Genomic DNA, 17,500 nt, shown 5'->3' on the forward strand with positions numbered 1-17,500 from the left:
TTTGTGTTACGTAAGATGTTTTTTTTTTTTGTTTTTTTTTCGCAATGTTGTCATTGTTTTAAACTTAGGGCTGCACGATTATGGCCAAAATGATAATCACGATTATTTTTAGTCAATATTAAAATCACGATTATTAATCACGATTATTCATCGGACGTTATTCATCTCTAACGTCCCGGCATTTTTTTCGTTTGGCGGAGAGGGGGGCGGGGCAACACGCTATCGCGCTACGCTAACTCGGCTGGGGTGGGGGGTGGGGGGTATGACTGGCTTTACACGGGCCGGACAGAGACACGCAAGCGGGCCGGATGTGGCCCGCGGGCCATGGTTTGCCCGTGTCTGCACTAGGTCCTCACCTCCATATGCTGCTGTACTGCATCACATCTCTCTCTCTCTCTCTCTCTCTCTCTCTTGGATCATTTGAGGCTGCCGCTTATGCTGCAGCACTTCCTGCCGCTGCTGCAGGATTTGCTCTATTTCGGCAGCTTGATGAAGTCTTAACCTTGCGTTCGCCCCCTGGTGGTCGGATGACTGAAAGTGCTTGATTTGACATGTACGGTCGCCGGCTTTTTAAATGTTAATATCGCCGACGATCAGCTTCATTTGATCGTGGCAGCCAATATCGAAACAACGAATCATCTTTCCGTGCCAAATTCAGATAAAAACGATAAAGCCAATCTTGGCGTCTGCCAGCTGATTATCATTTGGCATTAAGATCTCAAGTGGCTGGTGATTGGCTGAGACGCTCGCAAGCTTTTGTCAAGAGTGAAAATTAGTTTGTGTCAAGGATGTTGCAGGAACACGACAACTTTGATTCGGAGGAAATCCTGATTGGAATCAACGGTAAATTGTGAAAAAAAAAAAAAAAAAAAGTTTTGTGTCGTCATTGCAGTGTGTTTTTTGTTGTTGTTCAAACTGTTGTTTTTTTTTTTTTTTAAAAACATCTGCTTTCAAAAAGTCACCGGTGACCGGCGTCGCATGTATAAGAGTTTGCAATGAGAGTCGGGATAAAGGATCAGATATCCGCTCGTGCTGCGTTTCCCCGTCGGGCCGGCCCGACGTGCAGCAGAGTGGCTGCTCGTGATGTGGGCCGCCGGTGTCCTGCCTGCGCCGGTTGCAACACTACACCGACGCCGCCGCCTCATTTTTTATTCATGACGCGGAGACGACGCCGCGATGTTTCAATAGAGCCTTTAAAAGCAATCCTGGCCGTAATCTGTGGAGCCGTTTTGTTTTGAAAATAGCCTGAAGAAAAGGGGCATAAAATTCTCAGAGTTATGTCGACGTTATTGCCTTTCCATTTAAATTTAACTACCGTTTAAACACCCTCCCTGCACTCTCACATCCCGGGCCTCATATTTTCGCCGTAATGCATTTCAAATGTGGCCGATGCCTCGTCCTTGAAGCTGGCGCGAGCAACAATTATTGCCTCTCTCTCGCACTCACCGCTGTATTTTTATTAGAGGCTCAGGGAGACGTCTGTGAGCAACCGTGTGCTCGCTGTAAACGTGATTCCGTGGACCAGGAATTAAAAAAAAGAGAGAGATTGGATCGCAAACGCGCAGACAGACACCAGCGCACGGCAACCCCGTTTTCCCTGAATTAACGCCGCTGCCGCTGCCGCTGCCGCTGCTGCTGCTGCTGCTGCTGCTGCTGCTGCTGCCGTCGTGCTTGGATTAATTTGTGCCGCTTCCACGTAAACATATTAAGGACGATAATTGTGTTTTCCACAAACTGCAGGAACAAACATTTCTGTGTCATTTAGCCTGAATAACACTCACCATCATCCACACCATCAGTGGGCGTGCAGCGGGAGGAAAACCCTCAGGAGAAGCCGCAGAGCCGCCCTCTGCTCCTCTGGGCCGGGCCCAGGCTTTACTACACACACACACACACACACACACACACACAGCAGCGTCGGCTTCGGCTAAATGTTCCAGACGAGACCTGCGGGGCTGAGGTGTCTCCGCTGCTCAGCGCGCCGCCCGTCACACATCCCTGACTCCGACGCTCTCAGGCCGGCTGGGAAACGTGAGCGGGAAGTCATTTGCCCAGAACTTCCTTTTCCTTGACACGCGAAGCAAATCCATCCTGCGGTCCGGGGGGCTTGCTCAGCGAGCTGCGAGCAAACCCCCGACATAAATGAGCTGTGGTGTTACTGAGGCCCGGCTGTGAGAACACCTGGAACGTCTCGCCCATATAAAGTCGGACCGGGAAACCTCCTGGCTGGACCTTCTTGCTGCTGCGTTCAGCAACGTCTGCACGTGCTCCTCTCAAAATGAGACAGTGGCAAAACATCAGGGATGCACCGATACCAGTGTCGGGTATCCGGTATCGATATCGGGGTCGAGTCCTCTACTCATACTCGTAAGATACCTGCCGATACCATGACAACAGCATGACAATTTTGTTGTTTAATTTGTGTTTGTACTGCAGTGAAACTTGTGACCGTCGCCCCATAGTTGGAAAAAAACATACTGAGGAATAAAATGATAGTAATTCTGTAATGTGTAATGGCCTTATTAAGCACTCGGTGGCCATGTCGGTAAGTACTGAAATGCGAGTGCTTGTACTCAAGACCGAGAGGAAGACAGAGGAGAAGCACATCGTCTCATTGGTCAATGGAAAACCCTCCTTTTCATTATCTTATTTTTGCAGATTAATGTCGTCACCTTATACAAACAAATAAAAACAACAACCAAACTAGCTTTTTTTTCCCCTCCTGGAATAACGGCTGATGCGCTTCACACCATTCAATGCAAACAGCTGCAAAATCGCAATCGTACTTTGTGGAAATTTTAGAAACACCGCTTTTATTTTGAAAAAAAAACAAAAAAAAAAAACAAAAAAAAAAATGCCATGGGAAGACAGCTGGAGATTCCTGCAGATTCCCAGGTAGGAGCGCGGTCGCTGCTTCGCCCACGTCGGACCGCAGCCAGTTGGGATGCGAGAGTCTCGGCCGCCGCTGTGAGGTGAATCTAATGGTTCCTGGCAATGAATAGCGTCCATTGATTCCGCCACATTAAATCACTTCCTTTTTCACACAACCTCTTGCGTGTCTCCCTGCTCAGGTTTTTTTTTTTTCCTTCTTCTCCTCATTCCTCTGCAAGAGAGTGCGCGCGCCCGTGCAAACAGTCTGCAGGAACGGCAACAATTCAGCCCGAGATGAAGATTTATGCAACGTGCACGTTTTCCCTCTGACAGCCCCGAACCAACCGCCGACCCCCAGAGGAATCTCAGACCTATTTCTCTGACACTGATTGGGAGTGAGCGATCATTCCGGGCCACGGCAACGATGGCACGGCCAGGGAAGGTCGGCGTCCGTTGGTCCGTCCGCGCTGACTGATGGAGCGACGTCATCGGGCGAGTTCCGCGCAAACGTGTGGAAGACGCATAGCCGGGTTGACCTCACACCTGCGGTAATGGGCCGCGGATGGCGCCTTTTCCCCGAGCGTCCGCTGCAGCGAGCGCTCACACGGCGGCGGCAATATCAGCGTGAGATCTCCCGGAGAGGAATGGAGCTGTAATGTTATTTATCTGCGGCACTCTGTTAACGTTCGCTCCCGGGAAAGCACGAAATTGAGATAAAAGCCGGTGACCAATGGAGTGTCGGCTGCGCCGAGCGCCTGCCTGCGACGATGACGCACCGATAAAAGCGCGGAGGGATGAGAACACACGCTACGTTCTCCGGGCTCTGCGCCGCCGCGTTCATCTGCGGCCCCACGCGGCAAATGAGGGGGGGGGGGGGGAGGGAGGGAGGGAAGGGGAGGGGCAAAACCTCGCAAATGTTATACTTAAATCAATACGCAGCGGGCTGGTTCGCTACTTTTTTTTTTTTTTTTACAGGCCCGGTCGTAAAGTTAAGTATGAGTCATTATCAAGAACAGCGCGGCCTCCCAGATTTATGCCATTAACGAGGGCCTTTCACTCGCCCGCTTCATCTGCGGCAATCTTATTTATGAATTTGGCGTGCAGTCCAGCGTCGTGACACAAGAGTTTTCACGATAAGCCGGCTTCCCCCGGGAGGGGGGGGGCAACAATGTACAATCACCGCAACCACCACGGTATTAGCATATGTCAAAGACAAACATCCGCTATATACCAGAGGTCCCCAACCACCGGGCCGGTCCGTGGGTCATTTGGTACCGGGCCGGACGGAAAGAATAATTAACTTCCGTTAAATGAATCCCGTTTCATTCATTATCTGAGTCTGAACAATTTTATTTTGAAAAACTACCGGGTTCTCTCCGTTGCGTCCACCTAACGCTCAACTCTTGACGCATGTCAAGGCGCTTGTCTCTGATACGTTACCGCGAGATTAAACCCATAAGCTAGCAAGCTAGCGAGCAACATGAGTGTCGATCGCCATCTCCTCCAACGACGGCGTGCCATACATCCACCTTTTTTTTTTTTGTCCTTTTCCTCAAAGAGCTTCTCAAAGGTTTGTTTTTGTTTTTGTTTTGTTTTTTTTCCCCCAGAATTACGACACAACCGCAGATGACACGAGTGAGTTTTAGTCACAAAGTCATAAATAATTGGATTGAATGAGGCCTCCCGCAGCCGCGGCGCCTCCGCTGCAGTGTTCATCTGTCAAGCCCTCTGTTCTCTTGGCACTTGACAGTGGCCACGCACACAACTGCCATAAACAAGATCTCAGGCAGGAATGGATCAAAACAAGGTCTGATTTGGCATCCGCTGCAGAAAGTTCACTCTCAGAGCACCGCCGTGGGACAGCTCATGAATAACAGGTGGACGGCCCTGACTCACCTGATTAACTGCATTGTAAAACATCAGTGTTGTTGCCTCAGAAGATAAAAGAGGGTGGAGGTTTGTTCCTTGCAAGGAGAACCTTCTCATTTCTCCTCACACAGGGCCACGCTAACGTTCAATGCACCGCATTGACTTCTCATTAATTTGACATAACTTAGCTTGTACTATCAGCGGCAAACAGCTGTAAAAAGCGCCGGGGTACAGACGCGGAACACGGACACGGCGTGAGCAGGTGGGGGGGGGTGTACGCAAGGCACGTGTGGCGAGAAAATCAATCTGCGGCAGGCAATGAAGGAGCGTGGTGGGGCAAACACTGGAAAAGTGCGACGGGACAAATGAGACGGCGGCGAACCCGACCGCAGAGTCGGCAATTCAAGGTAAAGACTGTGAGCACTGCGAGAGGCCCCGTGGCTCGGCACCGTGGCTCGGCACCGTGGCTCCGCCCCGTGGCTCGGCACCGTGGCTCGGCCCCGTGGCTAGGCACCGTGGCTCGGCACCGTGGCTCCGCCCCGTGGCTCGGCACCGTGGCTCGGCCCCGTGGCTAGGCACCGTGGCTCCGCCCCGTGGCTCCGCCCCGTGGCTCGGCACCGTGGCTCGGCACCGTCGGCACCGTGGCTCGGCCCCGTGGCTCGGCACCGTGGCTCGGCACCAGCTCCCCTTCCAGAGTCGCCAGGAAGCTGCTTCAAAGCACCATTCTGCAGCGTTGGTGCGGCACGATTATCACAATCGTGCATGTAGACATTTTGCTTCAAATGCAGAAAAAAAGAAAATTGCAATGCATTGTGTTTTTGCTTGCAGCCAAACACCAGGCTGAGAATCCATCAGAAGGTTCATGTTCTGCTGCTGTTCAGCAGCGATTGTTTGAGCAATATGTGACAAACCAACAGTATCGCTCTCAACCCCAACGAAGCAGCTGAGAGGAAAAAAAGAAACAAAAAGAGCGCAGGTCTCACCTTAAAGTCGCAAATGCACGTCACCATGTTCCCGATTCTCAGGCACTCCCCATCGAACTTGCACGTGTTGGTGTCGCATAAGAACAGGTCCGTGTCCCGGTCGTCGAAACCTGCAAGGGCCCAAAGCCAGAGGGACACATTAGTGAGTAAGTGATTCTTCCCGTTCAGCAACACTGACCCGAGCCACGTTCACAGTCAAAGCCACTGTCCCCCATTAGTCACGGTTCCCAAAGCACAGCTGCACCCTTTGACGACATACTTTGCTCTTTCAAAAGAACAATGCTGGTGCCTGTTTCTCATCGCGAGCTGCCAAAATGATATAATACACTATACAAAAGCACGGCTGGAGTCGCCAGCCGTGCTGCACGACCACAGGGTTCCATGTTGCACCAACACGCTATTTAGGGTGTTTGTTTTTGCGGAGGAAACTCGGAGCTCGACAGCGGCGCCTCCTCCTCGTTATGTTTTGCATGTGCGAGGCGGCGGAGGCATTTCTGCCGGGGTGAGGGCAGCCATCTCAAACAGCCCCAGCAACACGCACAGAGTGGAACCACAGTTGCATGCCTACAAGGTTTGAGACCGCGGCGTGAGGCAAACAAAGGCAAAGCCTCCTGCACTTGAAAGCGTTTGTTCCCCCCCGGTTGAATTCCGAGCAGCTTCAGCCGAGATCAAGCTGAAAATGTTACCGAGAGTGCAGAAGGCGATGGGATGCAATTTTTATGCTGCCGTTTAAGCCGGTGAATTTGACGAGAAGAAAAAAAAAAAAAAAAAAAAAAAAAAAAAGGCAAAAGGAGACATTTTGTTCCAAATTTTCTGTGCTGAAAAAAACATTAGCCTCTTTAAAATATAAAGACATTTGCAGAGTCATCCCTCCCACTTTCCAGAGACAAAACGTTTCCAGCAGCATTTTCTTTCCCCTTTTCTGACAAGAAAAAAAAAAAAAAAAAAGAACCCTACTGGAATCAATCCCCTATAAGTTATGTATTTTCCCTCGTACCTGCAGCGCTATCTGAGCGGCTGTGGCGCGAGGGGATGAATTTTAAAACATACTCGCTGCAGACACGTCTACCCTCTCGTGGAAATAATGGAACTAGATGGCACTTTTGTGGCGCATAAAGCTCCCCCACCAAGTGCAATTGTGAAAACTCCGCGATAATGGATCATTTCAATATCCGTGCCTTTGGTAACGCAAGATGATGTGCAGACACGTAAAGAATTGCGTAACGTCAGGGTGAGTCTGTTGTTCGTGGATTGCAGCTGCTCATTTGGTGTAGGAGCTCTGTGACAAACAGTTGGAAGACTCACACTGTTTGTTGGTATTGGACTTCCTTACAAGCTGAGAGCAATGTTGGCCAAAAAAAATATGGGTGAACAGAGGCTGTTTTTTTTTTTTTTGGGGGGGGGAAGCTGTAACGGCAAATTGCAGCTGGTTTTCTCCGGGAGCAGCGTTGAGAGCCTCCTCTGCTAACCTGGGCGGCGGTCACATGTTACTGGGACTTTTGTATTAACACATCAGCAGCAGACTGAGGAGCAGCTCGAGAGCTCTTTCCCAAAGAACACTTTGGGGACATTACTTTCAGGGCTACCGTTGACCGCTTCGATGTGTTTCCTGTGGACCTGTGTTTTGACATCGCCTAGCAACGACCTCGTCATTGGACAGTTCAGCAGCGCCACCGGGAGCGCTGCCTGTCAGAGAATCCCGACGATTTGGCGCATTTCCTACTTTCTTCATTTCTATTTTTCCAACAGCGGGTGCCGAAAGATTTCGGAGACGACGAACGATCCGATTTTACGTTTGAACCGGCGGTCAGTCAGTGAATTCAATTCCCTCCGGTAGTTTCTTCAAATCTGTCGACGACTTGTTAACCAGCTGCGATGGCAGACGAAGCGTCGCCTCTTCTTCTTCTTCTTCTTCTTCTCTACTTTTGTTTAGTTTCATTGCGGGCGGCGACGGCCACAGTACCGCCACCTATCACCAGCAAGGAGAATTTGTCCTATGCCCAAACAGCAAGTTCATTCAACTGTCACACACACACGTCGCCCTAATTGTTTTGCAGCAAGGCTTCCCAGCATTGCGACAGCTTGATTTGCGGCAACTGCGTCACGGTAAATCACGTTCTCGTACTCATTTCATTTTTTATGTGTTTATTCTGCTCCCGATTCTCAAGTCATGGGTCAGCTGAGGAGGACGCAATTCACGCCAATCAATGTTCCCCCAAGAGGTCGCAAGCGCAAAGCCTTTGATTGAGACGAGTGGTTCTGGCCTCGGGCTCCTTCAGGGTGACGAGTGGATGCGCTGCCGCTTGCAAAATGCTAGAGTGCCACGCGGTGCACAATGAGCGCTGTCACGGCTAATTCACATTTTCCCTGCCGGGCGTGAAGTTGCTCCAACTATTTTGGGCAGATCTCACTTGATCTCCCTCTGAAGGGTCGACAAAGCTCTCGGCAAATTACCACGGGGACAAAGAGGCCTGTGGAGATTCAGTGGCTGACTGTGTGCTGTACAGACGCAAGACAAACAGTTGTTTAAGACGTCCAATTATCAGGAATAAATGCACGCTGTGAATCCAGAGGCACGGACAAACTGGGAGTGAAAGACAGCAATCCTTTATCTGTGCACTCTGGCCCTTGATTTATCCCAGCAATAAATTGCTTTGTGGCTATAAGGAAAAAAGATCATTTACTTCACAGCCCACACACTCGTGTGTTCGCTTCACCTGTGTGTGTGTGTGTGTGTGTGTGTGTGTGTGTGTGTTGGAGCCCAGAACAAAGGAATGCGTCCGAGGCTCCAGATGGCGGGATGATACCAGGCATTCTTTGAATCAAACTTGGGGTTATTTAATTAACCTTATTTGGCGAGCTGCCTGCAGCGTTAACCAAAACACCCCGACTGGAATCGTGCGGGCGTTTTTCACTGGCGAGTCGCCTTCTGGAGGAGGGAGAATAAATGTCAGAATTCTGCTCGCAAACAGCTTCCCTGTCGCACTTAAGATGTCAGAGTCAGACTCAAGGACACTTCGGCATCATGTCTTCTTAAAATGTCACTACCCATAGGTTTGGCATTGCGGCGAAGCAGGGAGGAAGACGGATGCTGCAAACATCCAGGGCTTAGCGCAAGCATTCCGGCAGCGCTTCAAAGAAGCATGAATATCACTTTGAGTCCCTTTCACTGGATCATGTCGTCCCAACACTTAAAACCACATTGGAAACCCTTGAACGCCGCTCGATGGCTGAGGTGTGGTACCACGTCGCTTCTGCCAAGTGATATGAATTAGAATTCCTGAAGACCGACAGGGCAGAGCGTTAGAGCATGTTTCATGAAACAGAACCGCCTCCCTGATGAACCCTGATGAAAACAAGAAGCAGCCAATCTAGATAACTTGTTTTCCTGAATGTATCTTTGATCCGTCGAGTCACTGCATCTTTCATCACTGGAAAAAAATAAATAAATCTTGTATTATCTCCCCTCAAGTCGCTACCAAGAGGAGTCTGGATTCATTCCTTGCGCTGTTTAACCACCTCTCCGTGCTTTCTTCTTGCTTCTCTATTTCCAATTCTGTCCTTGTCATCCATCCTCTTGTCTCCTACTGTTCTTGTATCGTCCAGGGAGCTCATATTCGTATTTTTCTATTTCTGTGGCGCCGGCATACTTGGGGGAAAAAAAGAAGAGAAAAAAAACCCCCCTGAAACTCCTACAAAGATCTGGTTCTGTTTGAACAACATTCCTACACGTCTGATCAGACGCCTCGACTGAAGCAGCCAATGTGCAACATAATCTCCAGCAGGGTCCCTCAGCTCCTGATACTAAACCCCCTCCAAAAACCACGCTATGATTAAAGTTTCATAAAGGTGCCATGACCCCGGGTTCAAACTTGTCCTCTGATCCGCCAAAAACTTTCCACCTGAGTTTGGTCGGCCGTGCGCTTTTCTGCACTTTAGCAGGCAAACACAGAACACTTGACGCAGCGATTACGCCTCTTCACCGACGTCTCATTACAATGGAGTCTCAACACATCGGCCCCTAACTGGCTAACTGTAATAACCCATGGCCCCTCTCTGCTCCCAAAAAGCCCCCCTGAGTCGGGGTGGTGGTGGTGGTGGTCGTGGTGGGGGGGGGTGCCGAGGTAATGACGCCACGTGGAAGAGGAGCCGGAGGCTAATATGAACTCGATGTTTTCCAGGCTCCTGAATGACCATAAAGCTCTCGGTGCCGGCGTGCAATCACCGAGCAGAGAGCGGTGACATGAGAGGCCTCCACGCTTGGAGTGCGCCGATGAAGGACGGCCCCTCAGTGGCGAGAGGGCCGCGTGAAGCCGTCTGGGGAGTCGCAGGAAATAGCCGTGCCGACTCGTCCAAATGACCGGCTTGTTATGATTACGGTCCTCTGCCATAACTGGAAAGAAAAATCTGATGGTTTTATTGCTTCCTGGTGGAATGGCTGTCCATCCCCATCTCTTGTTGTAACTGGGTTGAAATGACAGACATTCAAACCTGTGGCATTTTATCTCTCTCTTTTTTTTTCGTATCTTTCCTGGACAGTGAACATTTTAAAGTGGGGTGATCTTGCTCCTTCTAATGCGATTAAAACCTTTAACAAGTAAAAAAAACAAAAAAACAAAACAGTATTCACACCATGTCAGAGTCGATACAATGTGATTAACGAAAGAAAGAGACCGGTTCTCCAGTTTTCCTTTCTTCAACATTGGGTCTCTTTCAAATTAAAGACGATTGAGTCTGAAGCGCTGCAGAGTTATTGTTGCCGTTGATCACCTCAGGGTTGAGCTTCAGAGAAAATTCAGCACAAATCACCATTAGTAACTCGACCAAGCGAAAGCCTTCGAAAGCACTGCGGATTGTTTTTACGGGACACAGCGACCGACAGGCAAGTGATCACTCTCACTATATTCCAGGAATGCCTTTTGCACAATAATAAGCACACATAGGGTTTTCATCTAAATAGCGTGAATGTCTTTCAACACGAGGCGTGCGCATGAATTGCACGAAGACCTTGAAGCTGTTGTGCACGCAGCGTTTACGGTGTGTTTAGTGAGTCAGATTTCATAGAGGCCACGCAGCTTCGGTTTGCGGGATGTTTATGAAATGCATGAGATACTGAGGGAGGGGAAAAAAAAAAAAATGCTTAGCATCACATTGTCGTCCGTAAGCCCTTTGGGGTCATTTGATGTTGCTTGATGATCGTTAAGTACAAACAGCAAAACAAAGGAGTTCATGAATCATTCACGCTATCTCGTCTGACACACATCACCCTTAGATTATAGCCTCGGTGAGCCTCCTGAAGCAGTCAATAACAGCGCTAAACCGTAGCGACAACTGCAAAATAACGGCCTCCGAAATCATATGGAAATAGAAAAGTCAGTCGGCTTTATTTTGAAAGTCTCGCTTGACCTTCCCAAAGCTTGGAATGGCTAAAGTTGCAGTAGCACACAGGCAAACTTTTGTTACCTTTCATATCAATATGCACCAAGAAGGTGGAGGGAACAGGGGTGTCTTTGATGCTAACCGCAGGACTGATTTGCCATGGGTGACGCTGCACACTGAGCAGATAGAGAGTCAGACAGACTGATCTGCTGTGGGATGTTGCACGGAGAACAAATGTCAAAGGTCATTCTTGTCAGGAAAAAAAAACCCTTTGTGCAGCACGAAGTGAAAAACAAAGTTTTTGGTGAAATGGAAGAAAGAAGAAAATAAACAAACCCCCCCCCCCTGCTAGACCAACTGACCGTTTGACAAGTGAGCCGGCACTTTGCCACCTCCTGTCAGACTAAGTACGGCGGGGAAACCGAGTCCAATAAGCTGCAATAAGACGAATCCTTCCCTTGACTTTTCGCTGTGATGGCTTAAAAAATAAAATAAAAAAATACAGTATTTTGGAAGCACCACCAGGGACAAAAGGGATTCACATAGACACACATAGACACTTCCATCACCTCGGGGAGCAAATTCATTTCTGCGTCAAAATCCAAAACCCAAGAACCTGAAACGGCACTGTTTTCTATATGGCGCCGAATCATCTGCCGACTGTACAATTAGCCAAGGTAGAGCTCACTTTCGGTTCGGGGTTTTCTTTTCTAGCAGATGTTACCTGATGCTGTTTGGTAGTCCCTGTGACGAGCCGAGGCCATGTTGTGTCAGAGGGCCGGGAAACGCACACTTAGTGCCGCCGCCCTGCTGCTCCGGGAGGAGATTACAGTGGGCTGAATAATTAACGAAAACAAGCTGGCGAGCATCAAATATTGAGGAGGCGATGTTTGTATGCTAACGATTAGGATGGCAAGCCAGGCACTTACTCGTCTATAAGAGAGGTCCCTGTCAGGCGGATTCAACCTCCACCTCGCCGCCTACCTGGGGCTTCGCAGCAGGGGCGAAGTGCAGCCGGCGCTTCCTCCCTGTTTCAGCCACTGTTCTGATCAATTATTCAGGGGAATAAATGAATGATGAAGGTTGAATAACCGCGGCGGTGAGGCAGTCTTTCTTGACCTCTCTCTTGGTGTTTTGACTCTTTGTAGCTTGTAACAGGTTTTTTTTTTTTTCCCCCCCAGTCGTCGGTCATGGAGGCTTGTACGGTCCATCGTGGCGCGCTTGTTAGAAGTAGAATTATGAGAGCATTAAAACAACAACTGTGGTCCAATTAACACTAGGCAGACAGTAGGTTCTTGTGCAGATTAAACATTTGCAGCTTCCATCTTGCAGCCTTATTCTTGACTTCTGACAGCCCCCTGCCACAACCTTCCCTTCAACCTTTCAGCTCTCTGCTTAAAGGTTCCAGCCACATGTGACACCGGGTTGATCAGACCTCAGCCCTGGCAGAAGAATGGCCCCTTCTCCCCTCAGCCTGCTGCTAATTCACTCCTCTTGATGGGATTTACCCGGGAGAGGCTTTGCATATCCTGTCACTTCAGCTACCGAGGCATCGGCTGGCCTTTTCACACTTAACAGCTGCACGGGGAATAGAGTGAGGGAGGGACCGTGGCCCCTGCTCATGCATTCTCCCGAGGGAGATGTAAAGTATATCATGGGGTTGAATATGTTCACACAGGGCCGCGGCTGCAATCAGCGAGTGGTCTGATAAAAATGGGGAGGGAATGGTGGTAAATGCTGAGACCAGAAAGGAAACCAACGCGTGGAGCTCCCTCTCGATGTAAAGTGCATCTATAAAGGAACCATCAATAAGAGCAAATAAAATAAAAGATTAAGCGGTTTGGGGGGCAAAAGCCCGTGAGCCGGCATGTTAAATAGAAAGCCAAAGATTACTGGCAAGATGCCACCAATGGCTTTGACTGATTTCTGGTGTTTTGACACAACCAGCACAACCAGCACAACCAGCACCTGCCCTCACAGTGCCGATACAGTGACAATCAGTGATGTGCACTGTCGCAAAGCAAAGAAAATTGCATTCGCTTACCCGTCAATAGAGTCAACTGTGCCTGCCAAATAGAAAATCTGTCCGAATTATTGAGTGTGAATAATGAAAAAAAAAAAAATGAACACTTCATTAACAGGACAGCAACTTTTCAGCACAACAATATCAGATCATTCAGTTGAGAAAGGTTTCGAAGATCTGCGATGCTAACGTAAGGTTAGCTAAACTATTTTAATTGCTAAAACCACATCTTGGCTACTTCATGGGAGTTCCACCCTGATCTTTATGATCTTTTTTTTTCAACAACCTACAGGAGCAAAGCAAACTGCACCAAAAATTAAATTACATGACGGCCCGCCTACAACTGCGTTGCCCCGCTGGTTTTCATCGCATTTTTAACATGCAAAAAAAAAACACAACCAAGTCTTTCTCGAGCCTCGGTCAGAAAACACCAGAAGCTGCTCGCGTTGCAAAAAATTCTGTTTTTCAAAACGAGGACAAGACGACGGAGAAGCCGAGAGCCGAGAGGGAAAACATTGAATAATAAATGAAAGTGTCTTTCTGTGACCCGTTTGATCGGCCTTCTCCTGGACCGCCAGCTGACCGCCGATCACTGAGCATCGATCAGCGGCCGAGCGTCCCCGCTGAAGACGCATCAATTGCCAACATGCCAATAAAACCTGGTCTTGAGATTACTGTGAACAAAGAGCCCCGGCTGAGCAACTCTCACTGTCCGGCTCCAGCAAGAGTGCAGAGTGTTTGGAGCTCCACCACCATGTGTGTTCTTTGGAGAGGTCACGTCTCTCGCAAAGACGCCTCCCGGCCACTAGGGGGCAGCTGTCTCGATCTTCAAGCGGCTACTCACTGGAATGTGTTCCGCTCATCCTGAAAGCCACGCCGGTGTGACACTAACCAGCCAACATCTATTGAACGATAACCTGCAGGGCTTTTTTTTTTTTTTTTCCTCATCCTCGTCCTGAAAGTGTCCCTCTTATCTTCTGCTGCTGCTGCTGCTGCTGCTGCTGCTGCTGCTGCTGTTGTTGAGAGGAAGAAATGTGAGGAGAAATGAGATTTGGTGCCATTCCTCCAAGGAGGAATTGTTCTTTTCTTTCATCCGCTCTTTCCTTTCTTCCTGTGAGCCTCGCGTACCGTCCTTTGGTACCTTAAGCAGGGTTTTCTAGAATTCCGACGCTGCTGCGTCACCCTGATATTTGGCTAATCTCACAAAAGCAGCACAAGCCGACTGCTCGCCTCTCGTTTGGCTGAGTTGTGACTCATGCGTGAGCCGTTTTTCCTCCCGACTACATTTCTCCTCGTGACGCAAAGAGAGGACTGACCAAAGGCGCACAGACACCACCGCATCTGACTCTGCTGTGTCAAGATCACTCTGTGTTCCTCCCAGAGGCTCAGCGGTGCTTTCAGTGGCAGTAGTTCAAAAGCGCCCCCAGATGCAGAAGCCAACTGAATCACAATGTTTGTCAAACCAGCCTTTTCTCTCTTTTTTTTTGTTTTCATTTTCCCCAGAACAGATTCTCATTCATAGTTGTTTGAAAAGCAGCGCTGCTGACACTGCTGGTACCGCATTCCCATCACACTGGCGCCCATTATGATCTGTTATACGACTGTAGTGACGAGAACTAGTAGTTTTTTTTTTTTTTTTTTAAACTGTATTTGTTTTTAAAATCCCCCCCCCCGATTCCCTCAAGACTGATGAACTATTTCTAGTGTTATTAAGTCACGCCTTAAGCATAAACACTTTTCACGTTACCATTCAGAGACTAGAAAACACGGAGATGGGGCAAAATGTTCTCATAATAATCAGGTTCAGATTCGAGGGAGCATTACAGGGTGATGACCAACACTTGGTTTGATTAAGAAGACTGCAGTGCTTCTTTTATTGAGCATCTATTAAGGGTTTTGTTTTTGTTGTTTTTTTGCCACTAACCTCCAAAATGGAAAGAAACATTTGAAAAAGACACGACGAGCTTTGAACCACGGCTGACGACTGACTGTGAGAAATGCTAAACGCAGTAAAAGTGGCAGATTGACTGGGAGCAGAGAAGCCTTTGACAGTTTGTCTTGGGAAAAGACGGCTTCCATGTTTCAGAGCAGGTCAATTTGCTGCCACCTGAAACCCCGCCCACTTCCATTCACACGACAAACACCATAATCCACCTGGATCCTTCCCGGGTTTCATTGAAAAACTCAACTTTTACCAACTCAATGTTCACCAACGTAGCTAAAACAATTGCAATCCACATGCTGCTACCTGACCCTGATTTTTAAAACGCACATTTGCTCAGACTAAATTGTTTTCTCTCTCTCTATTTTTATTTTAATTTTAAAAATCAAACTTTGAACTCCAAATCAGTTCCTGCTGCATTTTAACTGGAGAAATGTGTCACAGGCTGGTTAGTGGGAATTGTGTTTGCCAGATGCTGCTTATCTGCAGTTTCTTGCCATCTCATCCCAGTCGGAGGCAGATACAGCAGAGGCTCTTCTGATGCACGGCCGGTTATGAGCCATAATATCGATGCTGCTTCTGCCCAAGTGTGCGTGTGTGTGTGTGTGTGTGTGTGTGTGTGTGTGTGTGTGTGAATCGTCTCGGAGCTATTTTAAGGGCTGAGAATTGGACAGGCGACCGCGGGGGGAAATATATGGCGGCACAGTGGGCTGATTTAGTGGAGGGAAGGCGAGGAGAGGAGAGGAGAGGCGAGGCTCTCTCCTCCGCTCCGCACCGCACCGCACCGGGGAGAGAAAACAAGTTTACAGCAGGGTGGCCTAGAAACAATACGACCGCTTTCAAATTGAGAATAAAAGCTGGGATGAAACGACTCCGGTGCCTGCTGACAATGGGACCGGAGAGGATTTAGCCTCTGCTCCGCTGCAGGGAAGGAGGGAAGGAGGGAGGGAGGGATGCTTGAACCGACGTGTGAGGTGAATCCTCTCTGCTGGACTCGGCTGAACCCCCCCACCCCCCCTTTTTTAATTTTTTTTTATTTTTAATTTTTATATTGTTTATTTTTTGCTTGTTCCAATTACGCGGCGACCTTAACGCCGGGGCGAAGCCTGTAATGTGTCACAGCTTTGACTAAGTCTGAGGCTCCACCTCGCATCATTCTGCCCCGACGCTCCTACATGAAGCTTCACGCTGTTTCGGATAGACGGCATCGATCCTTTGGCACTGACTCACCTGACGCTACGGGTTATTAATAATAATAATAATAATATCATCATTATTTTTGCTTGCACAGACAAATGCCAAATTAGGAAATGGAAATGACAACAGCAGCAACTGTGTGTGCCTTCCTTCCTTCCTTCCTTCCTTCCTTCCTTGCCGGGGCTGTGCACCACCGCACACAACAGAGAAGCCATGCGTGCATGTTGCGCAGCAAACACCAGGAGCGCCCTGCAAGAGTTCCTCTAAACTTTGATCTGGCAACACAAATCCCGCTTGTTTTGGCATCCGCATTCTAGTGAGCTGCACCTCACTGCCCCACAGAAACAAATACATCAATGGAATGAAATGAAAAATGAAAGCACAAGAGCAGCAGCAGACAGTGAGAACTCTCACCGGAGCAGTTCCAGCCGGTCGGCGTCTGACAGTCGCTGAGGGACGACGGGAAGGCGCGCAGCTGCTCCACAGGTAAAGTGGCGAGGAAGGAGACGATGGTGATCCGCAGCCAGCCGCCCGCCGTGCCGCGCCAGCGGCGTGCGCCACGGTGCTGCCCCGCGTGCGGTGCCGGCGCCGCCACGCACGGACCCATCATCTCACTGGTCCCGGCGGCGGCGGCAGCAGCAGCAGCCGCGGCTGCACGGGCGAGCTGGGCGAGAGACGCGGACGCGCAACGAGGACGACTCCGATCCCGGCGGCTCGAGCTGGGCGCCTACAGACCGACGGCGGACCATTTTCCGAGACCCATGTAGCACTGGAGCCAGTAGGTTCCGCCCGATCCGAGAGGTGGCTGCCGCAACAATCAGAGGAGGAACTGGGGTGGTGGTGGTGAGGAAGAAGAAGAAGAGGAGGAGGAGGAGGAGGAGGAGGAGGAGGCGGAGGAGGAGGAGGAGGAGGAGGAGGGGTGGGGACGGATGTGGGAGGCTGTGGTGGAGAAAAGTTGGCGGGCAATGCGAGAGTACTTGCTGGAGGGATGCTCGGGGATGAGGAGAGGAGAGGAGAGAAGAGGGAAGATGGGTGAGAGAAGAGGAAGAGAGGGGGTGACGGAGCCGAAGGGGATGATGGAGCTTCAGTATCCCGCAGAGAGGCGGCGGCGGCGGCGAGGTATGATAGAATCCACGGCCCAAGCAGCGACGCGGCTCCCCTCCAACAGCCCGGTGCGACCGGACGGAGCTCTGCTCCCGTTCACTCTGGACGAGTGGTGCGTTCAGGGGCGCAGCG

The 17,500-nt window shown here is 49.7% G+C and overlaps 1 protein-coding gene across 1 annotated transcript; it reads right to left on the reverse strand.

Annotated features, from left to right (window-relative positions):
• Positions 1 to 5,703: 5,703 nt before the first annotated feature.
• On the reverse strand, positions 5,704 to 17,446 carry LOC142903063 (tomoregulin-2-like; the record flags this gene model as incomplete). The annotated part of the gene is made up of 2 exons (XM_076048506.1): positions 16,679 to 17,446; positions 5,704 to 5,833 (listed from the first exon to the last, which is right to left on the reverse strand). Coding segments are annotated over exons 1-2 (326 nt in total), but the record flags the coding sequence as incomplete, so codon positions are not given.
• Between the last annotated feature and the right edge of the window lie 54 nt (positions 17,447 to 17,500).

Source organism: Nelusetta ayraudi, unplaced genomic scaffold, assembly GCF_046127955.1.
Source record: "Nelusetta ayraudi isolate G7.1 ecotype Tasmania unplaced genomic scaffold, CSIRO-AGI_Nayr_v1 ptg000102l, whole genome shotgun sequence".
Classification (NCBI taxonomy): Eukaryota; Metazoa; Chordata; class Actinopteri; order Tetraodontiformes; family Monacanthidae; genus Nelusetta; species Nelusetta ayraudi.